Here is an 18,162-nt window from a genome sequence, read left to right on the forward strand (position 1 = left end):
CCAATATTAAACACCTAACTCAAACCTAGTTCAGGTGGCACGAATAGAAGGAGCGTGCGTTCGTGCGTGAGCACTCACGCGTGTCATTTGACAACGTGTTTATGCTGGAAGCTCAATTTCGCATTGACAGCATCTTCAATGGTGCAAACGAATGTGTGGCCAGGGAGGCGGAGGGCTGGCACATAGAAAGTGGCAGCGGCAACAAGAAAAGCGCCTAACAAGCACTTTAAGCTGGCGCCCGTGACAAGCTATTCCAAGTGCTTCATTCATGCAGCCAGCCCGACAGGCCCCGTCCTGCGTCCTTCTAGGGACCAGCCCTCGCTTGTGCTCATCCTCAGCCCAACAGTCAGCCATCATCAACAGCAGCATTGATGTTGTCATTATACTCATCGACATCCTTGTCATTACGCGGCACATACGAAAAGAGCACGAAAACACTTGTCATTAACACAATCACACACTCAAATACACACACACACACGCACACACAGGCTTTCACCTCACCAAGCAATGGCGCCTTCAGTGCTCGCCAAAAGAACTTTTAATACTTTTTTCTTTTGCTGTTAAATACAGCCCTTACACATAATACTTGAACTATTTGACAGTGTTTGCAACACATGAAAAGAGTTATTTGTGATCCTAGGCTTAGTAGTTGTATGGACTTAAAAGCATGAGAATCGCAAAGAAAGGCGATATTTAATATACTTTTCTGTGGGCATAGAAATTATCCAGATAATACAATAAATCTCTACCTTAGCTTACATTTTTAATTCAAGACCTAACCAATATCGGCTTAAATTTTGTGAGGTATAAAAGCACCCTGTTCGCAGATTTTTTCCATGCTGTTTTCCGTTTTCTATATTCATTGATTGTTCTTTTTTATCGACAAATTCTCAATTGGACAATCTGACCACAATAAATCAAATATTCAACTGCTTTGTCCAACCAAACAAAAATACTAAATCACTTTTGGATGATGGTCAAACAAGCAGGTAAAAGAAAAACAACAGGAGCACCAGAAAAAAAAAGAATACAATTGTGGGATGTATCACAAGGGTAAAAATTGGCAGCCATACAATGATAGAAATAGGATATATGTAAGCCATTTATTTTTTAAAGCATGCATTGAACTACATTTCGCACATTTTTCTATTCTTGTTGTTGTTGTTGCATTGCCGCCTTTGGCTCATTCGTAACGTATACGCAGCGTATTGCAGATGTTCGCCACAGCTGGAACAGTCGGTCCGACATCAAATATCAAATAATTGTTTGCCATTTAGCAATGTACATTTTGAATCGTTGCCAAAAAAAGAAAAAATTAAAGAAAACAAAAACAGAAGAATATGCATTGGCCATTTGTTTACATCGCCAGACATGAGAGGGGCTTGCAATGGCTGGGGCGAAAATCCGAAAGACATATGTCTGCACAGAAGTGTGTGCATATCAAGTACATTTCTAAATAGACGTGAAACAGGCATGGCCTTAAAATACCCTGTTTAGAACAAGAGAAGTAAAAGTTTTCAACTGAACTAACTTTTGTGTTAACAGAACTTTAAAGAACTCGAGTTGCGAGGAAATGTCTTGTGATACTTTCTTTTGTTGTTTTTAACACTTTGCGAATATGTGAAAATTAGTTAACAATTCTTTCACCCATTTTGGTAAATCCACGTCCATTGGCGGAAAATGCTAATTGAACTTAATCAACATTTGAAAAAAATATTGGACTTGCACACAAAGCCTTTTAAAAGCACCTGGGCAAACATATAGTTTTAACTATTATACACTCATCAAAATTAAAATCCAACTAAAGGCAAATTTCAAAAACTGAAAAAAAAATGGTAATCTTGGAATTTAGAAAAACCAGGCCATACATTACTCAAACATGCTTGAAGTAAATATATCTTATTTAATTCAAGCATTCGTTTCTTTATTTTGTTCCATTAAGCTCCAATAAGAATCAAGCATAGTTCACATAATATAATGTTAAAAAATTTGTTCTAAAACTCCAAAAATGTCCCCTCAAAACATAAATTATATTTGGACTCTACTTCAAATTAAGGTTTAAAATCTAAATTACTTTCATGCTTTCCTATTGTTATTAACCTTCACAAGAATCCTTTCATGATGTATTTATTGAGCTCGTCGGAAACACTCGGCCATAGTTTGGCCTTGTTTGCAGGGTAAAACAAAATTGCGAGTAAAATAAATGAATGTTACAATCAAAAGAACAAAAGAGCCCGGCATGTGGCAGACGAAATGCAAGCTGCAAATCATTTGTTATAGTTTCGTAAAAGTCCAACAAAATCCGTTTCGCTGCGATTCTCAGCGCTGTCTCCAAGTCTTAACAATCACCATTTAGCACTGATTTTTATTTCCAAATTAATAAACTGAGCGCAAGTCTTATAAATAGGGCAGCTGTCACCCAGACGGCTTCATGGCCAATAACATCGTCATTCCGATCTGTCAGCAACTCATGCAGTTTATCGCAGCCATAATTTAAATGATTGATGCGAGCCTTTCAAGGCAGGTAAGTCCCGAACTTGCAATTGTTATAAGGTGGCTAGGAATGGGTATCCAGTTGCAGAGGCAATTTACACGCAATTTTTACGTCCGAAAAAAGTGCGACGACAGCCCCATTGCAGCAAATGTTACTCTGGGGAAAATTAAAATGTTCTACGCAATTTGTTTGGCGCGCTGGGCGCTAATCGGCGTGGCAATATCCGAGCTTAAGAGGTCCAGTACTGTTAAGTGTGTATGGTCTTAACAGCTGTTAAGCATATGGTAATAGCATTGCATGAGCAGAGCAGCCTGCGCTTAAGCCAATCGAAGAGCATAGCAGGCAAAGAGAGCCATGGCGGCTGCTGTTAACTTCCGCTCTCTTAACAAACACTCAGACTCTGTAAACATTTCGGCTAAGCTGAGCTAGCAACAAACTAAGCAGTTCTTTTACAATTCACAAATGCTGTGCTATTCGCACGCACAACCCTAAGCTACCCCATGGGCGCTACACCAAGGGCGGCAAATTGACTCATCTGGCAGTTACATTAAATGTTCGTTGGCCTTTTTTGGTAGTAAAAACGTGGCCAATGCCAAGGAAAATTTAACAATGCGGCAAAATAAAAATAAAAGCCCAACAAATTGTGCATGAAATGATGCCCAGGACTCTGGGTCAGGCATCCATTGCAGCCTCAACTTTGGGGATATGTAAAATATATTTCCGTCATTTGAAATTTGCACAAATGAAAATTGTGACAGCAAATTGAATTACCCAAAGCAAGACTAGCGATAACAACAATAACAACACCAGCAACAATGGTGGCGACTACCGCAGTGAAAACAAAACAATAAAAGCTATCACAAAAAGAAAAAACGAGAAGAAAAGTTGAAAGTGTGTCCCTGAAACAAATATGTTGACAAGGCCGGTAAAGAAAAAGCGCCTGCAAAGTCAAATGAAAATCATCAGGCCCAGAGGGCAGCTTCATCCAGCTGCTTCTGCTGCTTGCTGCCCCGACTCCTACACGGTCTTGCCGCTTGTTGCCACATTAGCCACGCCACGCTGTGTCCCCTAATGAGCATGCCAGACATATGCCATGGGCCATGTCCTACCTACATAATCCACCTCCGCCTTCGAATCCCACGCCCCGCCCCTCGTTTGCCGTCTGTCCTCTATCGTCGCGAAGATCTTCCGACTGAAGTCAAATTGGTATATTCTTGAAAAAAAAAACCAGCAAGAGTACTTTCTTGGCGGGGTTGGGGTGCATGGGGCTGTGGCGACCCACAGCATATGCTAGTGTCTGCTGCCCCCAACAGTTGCTTTTGCCATACGAAAGTGTTTTTATTGCTGGATTCCATGCGTCGAACTAACCATAAGAACGCGATTTTTAGGATGCGACAGATGGTCAGCTTTTGTTGAGTTTACCCATTGCGTTGCGAAGGCACCAGAATAAAATTTAGACATGTTCGCATTTATGCATACATATATACATGAACAAAAAACGAAGGAAGTTTCAATTTAGGCAAGGAATAAAAATTCAAATAAATTGGTTTTCATATAAACGATTTCTTTTGAAATCCATATACAGTCAAGAAACTCTAAAGCTTACATAAATATAAATATATTTGTAAAGAAATATATATGTAATGCAATAATAAATATATGTTTATTCTTTTATTAATATTATCTAGTCTGCAGATTGAGATAAATGAAGCTAAAAAGTTCACATCCTGTGCAGCGCAATCAGATTATTTCGGACTTTTATAAAAGCTTATTTCATTGTATAAAACTACATTAATAGAACATTTTTAAGAAACTTAAATTTCTACGAACCTCTTACTCTGAATATTTGTGGACTTGACTGGTGAAAGGCCGCAGAGAAAATTCGATGTAACTTGGAAAATATATTTTTCAAAATATTTAGGATGATTCTGACCTTTAAAAACGATTATTTAATCGTATTAAACGAAATTTAAAGTACATTTTATTTGAAAAGATATTTTTAAAGATATTCAGGATGAATTCTGAACTTTATAAATACTAATTAAACTGTTTAATACTAAACTTAAAGTACATTTGCTTTAGCTGACTATTTCTGGACTTGACAGATAACTGTCGAGCACTGTTGGTAAATTGGGCAACTTTTCAACACTGACTGTGGAATTTTCAGTCGAATAATTTCGCTGCACCACTTTTACAGGCAACATCAATTATAAACGTTCCTCTGGCATTTTGTAGATGCATTAAACATCATTTATTTGGCCAAAAATGTTTTCCGCTTTGTATAGCAAACTGTTTCACTTGTTGATGTGAATGCACATTACGTATACGCAATGCAAATTTTGTATTTCACATAATTCGAATTTACATACATGCTGCAGTGCAGCGGCAGCCAAAATGCTGCGAAAAACAACAAGAACATACAGAAGAAAAAAAGAAAAATCCAGAAAAAAAAAAAGAGATATAAAAACAAACTTTGCGCGGCACATTTTTCACTCGCTGGGTTCCCATTTCAAGTATACGTATTTCAAAAGATGTCTAAACAAAATGCTGAAGAGATTTCTGCTTGGGCTAGGATGCATGTCGAGACTTTATGTTTTTGTTTAGATGCTGACGTCAGCGAGGCGCACATGAGCTATGTGGGAACGTCAGTCCGTCAGTGCGTCAGTCAGTTAGAGAGTTGGTGAGTCAGTGCGTTAGCTTTATCAAAAGTTTCTTTGTGCTGGACTGCAACGAGCTAGTTGCGAACTTGCCGGCTGCTGTTGCAGTTTTGCTTGATTTGCACCAAATTAAGTTGGCCCCCATCCGGGCAGTAGACCATGCCCAATAGCCCAGCCCCAGATCCGTGCCGTGCCGTGCCGTGGCCGTCGTCGTCGTTGTCGTCGACTGGCTGGCTGGCGGACGACCTGCGCCACTGGCTGCTGCCCAAAAATGCAATAAAATTAAATGCTTTTATGTAAAAACTTTATGACTTTGTGTTTATGCTCGCTACACGCTCGACGCCCCGACGCTGTCTACTCCGCAGCCTTCACCCCACGGCGCGCCACGCCACGCCATGCCACGCCGCGCCAGGCCATGCCACGCCTATGCGATGTCTTCTTCTTGGTTGGACTTTAGCTTGGCCTGCTTTAGTTTTTGTGGCCGGACAGTTGTTGTTCTCGTTGTTGTTGTTGTTATATTGTTACTGCCGCCTCGCATGTGTTGACAGTAATTAATTTAACTGGCGTAAATGAAATTTATATGGCCAACAACACATTGCCTCGTACTTTGTCGTTGCAATTTGTCCAAATGTTGCACAGTTGCGCTGCCCGTTAAATTCTTCTAAATTGCTGTTGCTGCAGCGCTAAGTGGCCAAAGTAGCTGACAGGCCTGACGGCAATAGAGTATATGCAAACTGCACTTTTATCTTTGATCGCCGACTTTCCCCTAACTAGTTTTTCATGTCTTATGCAAAACATTGCAAGAGCTGCAAATGTTTGTTTGTTTTAAAAGGGAAAATTACATTTTTCAGATTATATGGAAAATGAATTGTTCGAGAATGTAATTGGCATTATTATTTATTAATTTAGGCACACATTTTTCCAATATAACTCAATTATAAATAAACTTCGTACTATGCAGAAATGCAAAAAATATATAACTTCTCTATTCATTAGAGAAAAAAATATATCAATCCCTCTTTATACAATGACCTAATAAGAGACTCCTACAGAGAAGTCAAAGAGATTAACCTATCCTAAATTTATAAATTTATTAAATATATTAAATTGAACCTGTAAAGATCATTATTTAAATTTTTTTTAATTATTTAAATTTTTTTCTTCTCAACTAATCGATTAAATGGCACTATATTTGTTGATAATTATTTTAAAAAATGTTGAGAGCTTCTAAAATTAAATTGTATCTTAAATTTAAGAACAAATTGTATCTTATAGTTCAGCTTTCTTTTAGCTTTGGATCTTTTCATATCTGCATTTCGTAAATATGAAACATAGTTGCTTTTACTTTCCTTTTCGGCACGTTTAACCTTCAGCAGAGACGTGGCAAGTACGACATAATAACAGCAAAGAAAGTTCCTAGTAGAGAGTGCTATGGTTCAAGCTGCCCTTTACCAAAGAATATACAGTAATATTGCATCCATTCCTATTCTTTCCTATATCATAATTATAATATTATTTTGTTACTCCAGTTGAAAATAAAATTATTGTATACCCCTTCTTACCTATTTACAGGGTATTATTAAACATACATGCATACTTTTACCTTTGATGGACTACGTCTATGTCTACTTGATTTGGGTCCTCCTTTGACCTATAAAAGGTAAGTTTACATACTTAAGAACTTCTCTTGTCTGAAGAAGCAAATAAAAAAAATGGCAATTAGCTTATAATATCGTTGAGAAACTTTCGCAAAACAGTCGTAAAAGTGCTGTGAAAAAGCGTCTCAAGCAAATGGAGCTGAAAAGTACAATAATTTTTGGTCTTTTTATCTGGCAAAGTTAGCAAGCAGCATCAACAGGCAAAATCAACAACAGTAATTATAATTTGTTCGCAATAACAAAAATACTTAATTACTTAACTGTCAAAATATGCAGCAGACAGCGCAGCTTGCCACAGAACTTTGCAATTTAAATTTCGTTGAAGTTAGAAAAGCGAAATTTAAATGGGCATGCTTATAGACAGATGATTAGGCTTATAGCTTTTAATTCTTATATGGTTGTGGATTAAAGTCTTTGTCTGACAATAATTTGGTCGGTCATTAAAAAAAAATTAATAAAAAATAAAATAAATGGGCGCTATCGATGGGACAGATATTGGTTAGAGCTTTAGCGACTCTTTTATTTATATTAAACGAAATCATAAATAATTAGATAAAAGATACTTCCTGTTGAGAGTTAATAAGTATCTCAATATGCAATTTGATAAAGTATTCTAATCCGTCTAGTGTTAAAAAGGAACGTAAAAAAAGCTTGTAATTATAAATAATATGTAAAATCTAAAGAAAATTTCAGTATTTAAATTTTGCTTTTACATCAGTTTTCAGCATATTTAAGATCCGTTTGTCGGCAGCCCCTTTTCACATTAAATATATATTATATATTTATTCTTGATCAGTATGAACATTCCATTTAATATATAATCTTAGAGCTGTAGATCTTATTCCAGACTCACATATACATCAACATAGCATTTCAGTTCCCTAATCCTTAGCAGATCCTTGAGATTGAAAAGTTTACGCATTCAAAGATTTATTGCCTTCCTTTTCCTTTACAACCCTTATTTCTGATACAACCCCAATTTTGCAATTTTGCAACACTGCAATGATTAAAACATTAACATAGCAATTATAATGTGTGTATAAATTGGCAATTAAATTGTCTTTGATCATTAAAATCAATCTAAAAATAATCTGTTAAATGTAGAGCACCTGAATTCCCCGATTATAACTTTTGATCTGGACTTACCAAAGTCTGCTTATCAGAAGCCCCCTCACAGACTTAGCACACAGCCAATGCTGCGCACTCAAAAGCCTATAGATAATCTACTAGAATCAAAAGAGAGAAAAAAGCAGACCGAATTTTCAAATATACACTTGGTGGCACGCACAAAGATATGCACCGAAACTGTCAACGTCAGCGGCATGGGGCATTAAATCATTTAAACTGAAAAGGACAGGGCCAGAGGGCAACGAGTGCCACGACTCGTTGCGATAGGTTCACACAACACACTTCCGCTGCCATAGAACAGCAGCAACAGCAACAACAACAACAACGACAACGACAAATGGCAGACCGTGTTGCCAACAAGCAAACAAAAAGTTTACGCTTCATAGCACAAATTGAATAAATCATCAAACGTCGAGCGGCTGCGATTTGCAAATGTGGGCAGGGTTGTGCCGCATGTAGAAAGGCTACGTGCATAATTGTTGCGCGAAATTGCCTAAAAAAGCGGCGATATAAACATGACAAAAGAAAAAGGTACATCAAAAAATATTCTAAACTAATTAGTTAAGTTTCCTCCAGTTAGGAAATGCTACGCACAGACTTATTCGTTCAGCACCTTAAGAAATTTGAAAACTGCTCCGGCAGCACTCACACAATGTTCATTAGGATCAGGGTATTCCCATTAATAGATATTATTTATTTTGCATGCTAACCATTTATTGATATTCAACAGGCATTGTAGTATGTTTGTTAGGAAAACATTATGCAAAGTGTTCGAGGAATATAATAATAATAATATAAGCCCAATTACAAGGCGTTAATTTATTTATAAGCGGATGGTCATCCTGCGGCTAATCTGCTGAAAAAATTGTTGCATTGACAAGAAGAGCCCAATTAGGAAATTAACAAGCTAGCGTGTGGCAAAAAGAAAGCCAGTATGCGTGTCTATAAACTTTTAGGTATACCTATTTAAAATTTAATCTGTCAAGCAAAATTGATATAGTTTCAAATTGTTCAACACTAGAAATTTGATCGCAAATTTAAAATACAAAATAACAAAGGTAAACATATAAATATGCATAATGTCAATGTTTCATTTATATGTCAATATTTTAAATATATATCCAAAGTCGGTTTAAAATTAAATTAAAAATTTTAAATCGCAGAAAATTTGCTTACCGTATTTATTATATTATTAATTTTCATTTTGATCAATCACCCAAGCGCACACTATTTAGTTTTGTTTTCACATTAGTTTTAACCTATAATAAAAACAAATTTAATTGTTTTTAACATTTGGCTTACTCGTTTTTCATATATACACACAATACTTCAAACCAGAAACTAATTTATTCAAGACCCTCCAACGAATTACTTAAATTTACCCACAACTGTTTTCATTTATGAACTTCAACTGCGCAGGGCTCAGTATCACAGAAAAGCCACTCGGCTAAGATGTGTCGCTTAGGAACGTATGTCTGAAATTGGGGTAAATATATAACTATACGATCAGGTCTTTAATTACGTTTTCTATCAGATTTTTAATCGCACTGCTCCTGGTGATGGCTGTTGCCCAACAAAATAACAAAGTTCCACTATCCGTGAGAAGAAGTCCACTTTTAGTGATAGTTTGCCCCCCAATGCCAATGATGCAGAATGTTTTAAAGGATAAGGTTTGTTTATTTGCAATTTGCAACAGATACATTTGCCATAAATATGTGCTTAATAGCTGTTGGGCTTCTGGTTCGCCTATGCAACGACACCGCTGCCCTTTGAAAAATATCAGCGACGATGCATCTCCCACAATGTCAAGGACAGCAGTAAGTATAGGCAATTCCACTTAATTTGAGCTATCTGTCATCAGCTAATGACCGTTGTCAGCACAGGCTTCTTTAATACCAGCATACTTTATGCCAACTATCGTGGAATGGCAATTACATATCATTGTGTATTTGCTTCAAGAGTGCGCAGGTTTCAAAGTGAGTGAAAAGAATAATAATAATAATAATAATAATAATAATAACAATAATAATAATAATAATAATAATAATAATAATAATAATAATAATAATAATAATAATAATAATAATAATAATAATAATAATAATAATAATAATAATAATAATAATAATAATAATAATAATAATAATAATAATAATAATAATAATAATAATAATAATAATAATAATAATAATAATAATAATAATAATAATAATAATAATAATAATAATAATAATAATAATAATAATAATAATAATAATAATAATAATAATAATAATAATAATAATAATAATAATAATAATAATAATAATAATAATAATAATAATAATAATAATAATAATAATAATAATAATAATAATAATAATAATAATAATAATAATAATAATAATAATAATAATAATAATAATAATAATAATAATAATAATAATAATAATAATAATAATAATAATAATAATAATAATAATAATAATAATATTAATAATAATAATAATAATAATAATAATAATATAGATGATACTAATACTAATGATAATAAAAATATCAATGATAATGATAATACTATTGATAATAATTATTATTATTATTAATAGTTTTATAATAAAAGGCATAAAGGTTTTAAAAGTAATAAAACATTTAAAATAATAGTAAAAGCAATATCAATAATAATAATAACAATAACAATAACAATGATAATGATAATAATAATACCAACAATAATGATAATAAATTAATAATCAAATCAAAGATAAAAATGATACTAATGAATTATTATTATTATTATTTGACCAATAACACATTCAACAAATTTGCAATCTAATGAAATCTCATTCCTAGTGATTCTTCGGCTGCTAACCCGCACGCGCACCCCCATGCCGGAAATCATATATGAAGCGCTAGCATTTTTGAATAATGTTAGCTTTCCCGTTTTTGCATTGGAATGGCTAAAAACCGAAGCATTCTGCTTTGAATTATATGAGCTGAAATTCGAGACACAAATGCGACCGATACATTATCAAGCGCCCTTTAATCAGCGCGGCGAATTGGGCTGACGCCGACAGCGTAAACATTAATTGCATAAATGTTCAATTATTGTAACATAATTTGTGATCTACAAATGTTATCGAAGAATCACTGATTAAAATGAGGAAATCGTATAATGGCAGGGCCCCAACTTAATTAGCATTGTTGACCACCGAAATCAATTACGCCTCGACCGTATCGGCCAATAATGTGTTCACGATGATTTCATGTGCCTCGAGCACATATGGTGGCCAGGATACTGGGCCGACAGCCTCCGTGGCCATGACAAGGGGCCTTTAATGAATGATGCCATGGCCTCCCTCCACTGTGCGCCTCCCGCCCACGAGCCTCCACTCAATTTATATATAGTATATATATATATATATGTTTGCGACCTCCCGAAAACTTTCCATGAGCCCAAAATTATCTTTAGTTTGTTTTTTTTTTTTGTCGGTTTATTTTTTGTGGGTGTTTGTTTGGCTTCCTTAGCCCAAATTGCTTGGCCGCACAAATTGGCTTTAGCCTCAGGGCCCGGCAATAAAATCAAACTCACGCAGGCGTATGCGTAACGCACAATTATCCCTCATTGAGTGGGCGTGTCTGCACTCGAAGGGATAACAGTCGGTCGGGTCCTGTAATAATTGTCATTGTCAAGCGGATTCTGAGCGGACAATTTCGCTGCCAGCCAACAATATTATGAGCTGTACTTCTAAAGCAATTTGATTTCAATTTTGGCCAAATGTCATGCAAGCTGTGGGCATCAAATTAATTGACCTAAGATGCTGTGCAATTTAAGATAACTTTAAGGCTTAGCAAATAAGTGAAGGTACTTGAGGCAATTGATTATATAATCATTTTTTAAACAGCTCGTTGTCGGGCTATCTTGGTTAGATTTTTGGTCTCATGTATGGGGGACTAAAGATAAACGGATATTTGGATAAACTAATGATAATAAAATATCAAAACTACCTGGTATATATATTCTTGATGACCAGGCGAGTTGGTAGAGCCATCTGTTTAGTTATAATTATTTGTTTAAAATATTTCTACTTTTACATTTATCAATTGAACAAACCTTAGCTTATTTATATATATATATACATATATATTTATTTTAAAAAATTTTCATTTTTTGGCACAGCTTACGCTCTTCTATATAAATGCTAAGTACAACATTCAACCACAAGTCAATGCAACAACGTTTTAGACCCAGATTATATTTGTTATTGCTGTTGTTGCTGTTGTTGTTGTTGTTGTTGCTGTTGCTGTTGCTGCTGCTGCTCTTCGCATCGGCCTGTTGCCATTCAATTTGATCTGTTTGTTTCATTTTGTTGTCGTTGTTGTTGCTGCTAATGCGCCTGGCTCGCCATTGTAACAACTTTATGGTTAGTACGTTTTATTTCAAACGATTTACTTTTTAACCAGTATCCGAGCTCTAGACCAATGTAATCGACTAGACAATACCCTGGCAAGCAGTTGTAAAACTTCTTTAAGTAAAATGAGGTAAAAAATTTAAAAAATTTATTTTTTTAACACTGAGAGCGTTAATTATTTTCTAAGTTAACTTTAAATGTCACGTAATATGTTGCAATTCATATTCCACTGATTTCTTAACATTTATAGAAGTAACAACAATAATATTTTAAAATGTTTTCCCTTCGTTTGTGACCGAAAATCTTAAATTGGCAGGCACATAGTTTTATAATATTTTGCCGAATATTTTTGAATATTTTATATTTACAAAAGACCCTAAAAATTATGTATTTAGCGTCGACTCCGCTCATGCTACTGATAGAAAAATGTATACATGTACACCCTGCCTGACTTTAACAAAGGTCTGCACGTATCTATTCGAAGTATACAGGGTATTAAAAGCTCAGTAATTTTGATGTCCGTGCTGGCTAATGTTGTTGTGGTTGTTTTCTGCTTTGTTTCAATTGCATGACGCTTTCAGCAATTTCAAGTTCAAATCGCTTTTTATGGTTTTTTATGTAATCACGTAAGCGGCATTTGTATAACACTCGTACTAGTAATACGGACAGCAATTTCCATCAATGTTTTTTTTGCTAGCGACGGGGAAATTATTTTGGTTTTCGTGTTTTTTGTTTATAGTTTATGGAGCTGCAATCCAAAGGCAAGTCGCAGCTATTGGGTATAAACATGAAAATATCTTTTATTTGCGCATGGCAACTCTTAATTAGTTCAAGAAGTTCTTTTGGTACGACCTGCTGATGGCTGTTTGACTGGTTCCACCAGTTTCCGTGCGTCGTTGTCGATGTAGCTGCTGCTGCTGCTTTTTTTTTGTATTTGAGTTGAGTTTAGAATTTCAATTTCGTTTTCGTTTCTTTCACGTCAAAGACAAAAACATCGCGCAAAACCAACAACAGGCCCATAGAAGACAACAAAGATGCGAGCTGAGAGATGATGACAACAACAACAACAACAACAACAGAAATTACCATTTATTGATGTGATAATCTAAAGATCAAGGTCTTCCTTTTGCCATTTCAATAATCGTTGTCGTTCCTCGACGTTCAAAGCTTTTAGAAATAACGAAACTAGAATTTGTTTGCCACATTTGATTTAAATGAATGATACGACAGCTTTTGCTACAAAATTTGCAGATTAGAAAAAACAGACCCAACTAAAAGGCAAGCTTCCAGACAGGAAATGCTGCAAATTCGAGCAAGAGTTCGTCTGACATGGATTCACACATACCCACACACACACACACACAAACAAAGCAAAAACGAAAGTTAAGCAGCAAAAGTGGAGCACGAGCTGCTTCTGGGGGATTCAGTGTATTCCGTCAAAGGGTAACCCAGACGTACCTAGTCAAATCCAAGCATATGCAAGTCTAATGAGCCTGGAGGTAAAGCAGAAATGCAATTCAAATGCAGCAAATACCACTGCCACTCACTGAGGATTTGCTTTGATTGAGGTAAAATCAGTAAAAGTGGCATTAGAAAGATGAGTGCATGTATGTCATAGCTGCAGCAACATACATTCACATTCCATACGAAGTTTGTACGTTAAGTTTCTTAAGAATTTATATCAACAATTTATGCTCAAGGCACAAACATGCCCGGAATTATGCGGGCAGGAAATACATGAAAATTCCGAAAAATACCAACAAAATAAATCTTATCAAAGATTTACCAGTTTTTAATGAGAATGAATGAATATTGCTTAAGGTAAAACCATGATTAAAATGCCATCAATCTTTAGAATTGCTTCAGTTTATGGAAATTTTATGTATAAGAAGGGCATTTACTGGAAATTTGTGCTGTTACAAAATGTAATACATATAATTACTTGTATAATTACAAAAGAGCTCAAACCATGATCAAGATGTCATCTATTATACAAATCGTTTCAAATTAAACAATGACTAAAATGTAATCTCCTATTAAAATTGATTCAAATAGAAGGCCAGGAGAGGCATCTACTATATGAATAATAATGAAACAGAATAATCTTTAATGGGATATATAAGCAAAATGTATCTTTGCCTTTCCGGACATAACATCTAGCTCCACGCCGGGAATATGGGTGAATAAATTACAATTAAATATAATCAGCAAAGACTTTGATTAGATTCACTTTTTTCTGGCACCCAAAGAGACAAATATACACTTATTTGTATAACTTATTTTGTATAATAATGTTCCTATATATGGATTAATTCTTCCACATTCATCGACATACAACTTTGATGAAGTCAGTTATAAAACAAAATCAGTGCCACATTCGATGAGGAAATGAGCCGTAATGCTCACAAATGTGTCACGCACAAAATCACAAATAAATGAGAGAGTGCACAGAAAGTTCGCTGGGTTCATCAAGTGGGGGCAAGCGGCAACCATAAAGAAAACAAATCCAAAGTGTTTCTTTGCTGCCAAAGAAAAAAAAAAAAAACAAGGCGCAACAGCAGAATTTTATGTTGATAAGCAAAGTAGCAGCGGCACCAAAAAGAGCAGTCCCCGAAAATAAAACAAATATAACCAAGAAGAGGGCGTCAAAGTTGACGCTTATCTGCGCCTCATTTGCCAAACAACAAAAGCCTCATCAATTTCATAGCCAGGGCGAGCGAGAGATTCGGGCAGCAGCTCAAATCGTAAACAAGAGGTGACAGCAAACAGAAGACATGATAGAGCAGCTAGGAGAAGGAGGAGGGAGGGAACATTGCCAAAAAATGGGGAAAAAAATGGAAAAACGTGGACAGTATTGCGGCAAAGTTCACTCAACTTTCAACTTGTAATTTGTCATTGTGCCAGCACCATGAAAACTGAAAGCGACACCCGGCAGCTGTCGTGGACTAGGCAAAGTGGCCGCCACAACGTCATCATTGGGGCCGGCCATATAAATATTCAAAATCATGTGCGCCAGTGGCAGCTTTTGACCAGACACCTCCACCAGCTGCTGCTACTGCAACACTGCGTATACGCAATAAAATTTATGTGCCTAGCAATGCTTAATGCAAATGCCTTAACTGTCGCATTTTTGTGGAGAAAACGGAATGGAGGCCTCGTCGTTGTCGTTGTCCGCGTGGGTGGTGATTAATTTGCGTATTGTTCTTTGAGATATATATCTTTCTTGCATATTTTTTTCCCCGTCTTTATTGTTTTTTATTTCTTTCTTTTTTATGCTCTTCCACTCAGTTGACAACGTTCAACGAACGCAGTAGACAATATTCTGTTTTAGCATGAATTATGACATTATTAACATACATGATATACTGGTTAATTTCTTAACGGGTTCGCAGTTGCCTCTGGGCTTAAACTCCTAAAGCGTACAGGACATTCGTGAAAATTGATTATTTTGCTGTTTTCCTTTTATGTCTATTTATAAAATCAATCTAAAATTAAACCATATGAGCTATGAAGGGAGGAAATGTCGCGGGAATGGTTTTATGAAACTTTTTTGTTTACCTATCAATCGTCTTCAATCCCATTTTCAAGGATCTTTTTGAAAATTCATCTGACTCGTTTCACACTTTTCGCAAAATCCCCGCTTCTTGGTTGAAAATCGCAGATGAAAAGTTGATCGAGCGAAGTTCTAAGTTTCGTCCGACTGGACTCAAACTTATTTACAAAGCAGAACATTTAATAAATATGTGTTTCAGCGATTTTGGAAATTTTACACGCAGTCGATGAATTTGAAATATATTTTTTTCAAATATACTTGTAAAATTTAACTTAAGACGTGGAGTTTACAATCGTGGATTTTAATTTAACACGGGCGGAAACAGGATGAAAAATTATATCTTAAATTTTAAGCATTAAATTTGCCACGGGCAAGGCCAGAAAATACCCGCAATATGTAGCCAATTGTATGTATGTATGTGTATGTGTGTGTGGGTCTATGTTTGTATGTATGTATGTATGTATATCTGTATTTATGTATGTTTGTTTGTATTTATTATATACAAGTATTTTGTACAAACGCAATTAAGTATTACAAATGTATGTGTGTGGGTGCATGTATGTGTGTATGTATGTGTGTGTGTGTATGTATGTATGTGTGTGTGTATGTATGTGTGTGTGTATGTATGTGTGTGTTTGTGTGGGCGTGTGTATGTTAGTGTATACGTGCCATCTTCTTTTCTAATACCAAACGCAGACCAAGGTTATTCGTCGCTGTGCTGCAAATATAAATAATACGAATTTCTGCCAAGTGCTCTTCTCCTCGATTCTCAAGAATTCAAGTAGGCTCTGCACTTTTTCATGCTTAGCTAGTAGTGTAGTGTTTTTTTTTTTTGCTTATTTTTTTGGTGTTTTTTATTGGTATTTTTTTTTGGTGTTTTTTTGTATGTTTTTTGTTTATTTTTTGTGTATGTATGTGTATGCATGTGTGCATGTATGCATGTATGTACATATGTACGCATGAATGCATGTATTATGTATGCATGTATGCATGTGTGCATGTATGCATGTTGGTATGTATGCATGTATGCATGTATGTATGTATGCATGCATGTATGAATGTATGAATGTATGCATGCATGCATGTATGTATGTGTACATGTACGCATGTATGCATGTACGCATGTATGCATGTATGTATGTATGCATGTATGCATGTAGTGGCTATGGCTTTTGCACTATCAATTTTAAATGTGGCCATTGAAAACTGGTACGTATTATAAACATAACTATCTCTTTTTATATTTTAAATATAAATAACAAACATAACAATATGTAGGCATATTTGTTTATATGTTTATGAATACGTGCATCTATGCATGTACTCAAATATGTGTGTATGTTGAGCCGAGCTGAAAATGAAAAAAAAACATTTTACAAATATTGCTCTACTATGCGATTCTCACCAATTCAAGTAAGGTTTAACAAGCAATCTGCGTTTTATGCTAATGATCATTTTCTCTACTTTTCTGTTCTTTCAGTGATGGATTTGTTTAAAAGTTCGTCTCCCGCCCAATGATAGATGACAATAAAATAATGCGTGTGAATTTACAGGTAAGTACCAATTACAAATATATCTCTATGTATAACTTCAAATAACTCATAGACATAGATCAAAATGTTTTCGTTGTACGAAAATTAAATAATGTTTCATGAAAAAATATACCAATTGCTAACAGAACCCGCGAGGTGGGCAAAACGTCAATTTTTCCCAGAAGCAAAACGATTCGCATTATCATCATCATTATCATCAGCATCATTATCGGCCAGTTATGGAATGTAAAATGTAATTTATAAATACCAAGAATTATGGATATCTGTCCAAGTTAATAACTGGTTTCTACACACAGCTACATGTTGGCAATAAAATTACAATAAATGCCCAAAGCGGAAGCAAATTCTACAAATTTCATTTACAAACAGTCCTTGAAACTAGCGAACACGCCGGTCTGCCAGTTGGTAGCCACTTTGGAAGAAAAAAAACGGCAGGTGAAGCAGATATTAGCACTTTGCATTGCAGGAAAACCATCAACGGATTCACCGATTTGATATTAAAATGAAGAGGCGCTCGCATAAATCGCATAAATATGCTAATTTGCCTCACGAGAGACGTTTTTGCGCTTTGCGGCCAGGCATTTGATTTGATATGTGTATATAGATTTTTATGTCGCATTAACTTAAAATTCAGCTTTGCCCAATTAGCATAAGTTGGGTGTGTGTGTCTGTGTGTGTGTGTGTGTATACATATAACACACGTTCTAGAACAACAAAAGTAAAAG

The 18,162-nt window shown here is 35.3% G+C and overlaps 1 protein-coding gene and 2 long non-coding RNA genes across 3 annotated transcripts in view; all 3 read left to right on the forward strand.

The window, feature by feature from the left end:
• The window catches only part of LOC135430447 (uncharacterized), a 61,924-nt gene extending 55,119 nt beyond the window's left edge, over positions 1-6,805 (forward strand). Inside the window, exon 3 of the long non-coding RNA XR_010436609.1 lies at positions 6,727-6,805. This is a non-coding gene — a long non-coding RNA (uncharacterized LOC135430447). The remainder of the gene's footprint in view (positions 1-6,726) is intronic.
• A 2,563-nt stretch (positions 6,806-9,368) lies between these two features.
• LOC135430446 (uncharacterized) lies at positions 9,369-11,095 on the forward strand. The gene is made up of 5 exons (XM_064685116.1): positions 9,369-9,409; positions 9,475-9,610; positions 9,667-9,757; positions 9,824-9,916; positions 10,773-11,095. The coding sequence occupies exons 1-5, from the start codon at positions 9,393-9,395 to the stop codon at positions 10,985-10,987; spliced, it is 552 nt and encodes a 183-aa protein (XP_064541186.1). The 5' UTR covers positions 9,369-9,392; the 3' UTR covers positions 10,988-11,095.
• Positions 11,096-17,058: 5,963 nt separating this feature from the next.
• On the forward strand, positions 17,059-17,770 carry LOC135430470 (uncharacterized). The gene is made up of 4 exons (XR_010436615.1): positions 17,059-17,093; positions 17,365-17,437; positions 17,496-17,669; positions 17,734-17,770. It is a non-coding gene; the product is annotated as an uncharacterized LOC135430470 (long non-coding RNA).
• The last annotated feature ends 392 nt before the right edge of the window (positions 17,771-18,162 follow it).

Source organism: Drosophila montana, unplaced genomic scaffold (assembly GCF_035044405.1).
Source record: "Drosophila montana isolate Dmon_TW-CO22-7 unplaced genomic scaffold, ASM3504440v1 contig_3013_1, whole genome shotgun sequence".
Taxonomy (NCBI): Eukaryota; Metazoa; Arthropoda; class Insecta; order Diptera; family Drosophilidae; genus Drosophila; species Drosophila montana.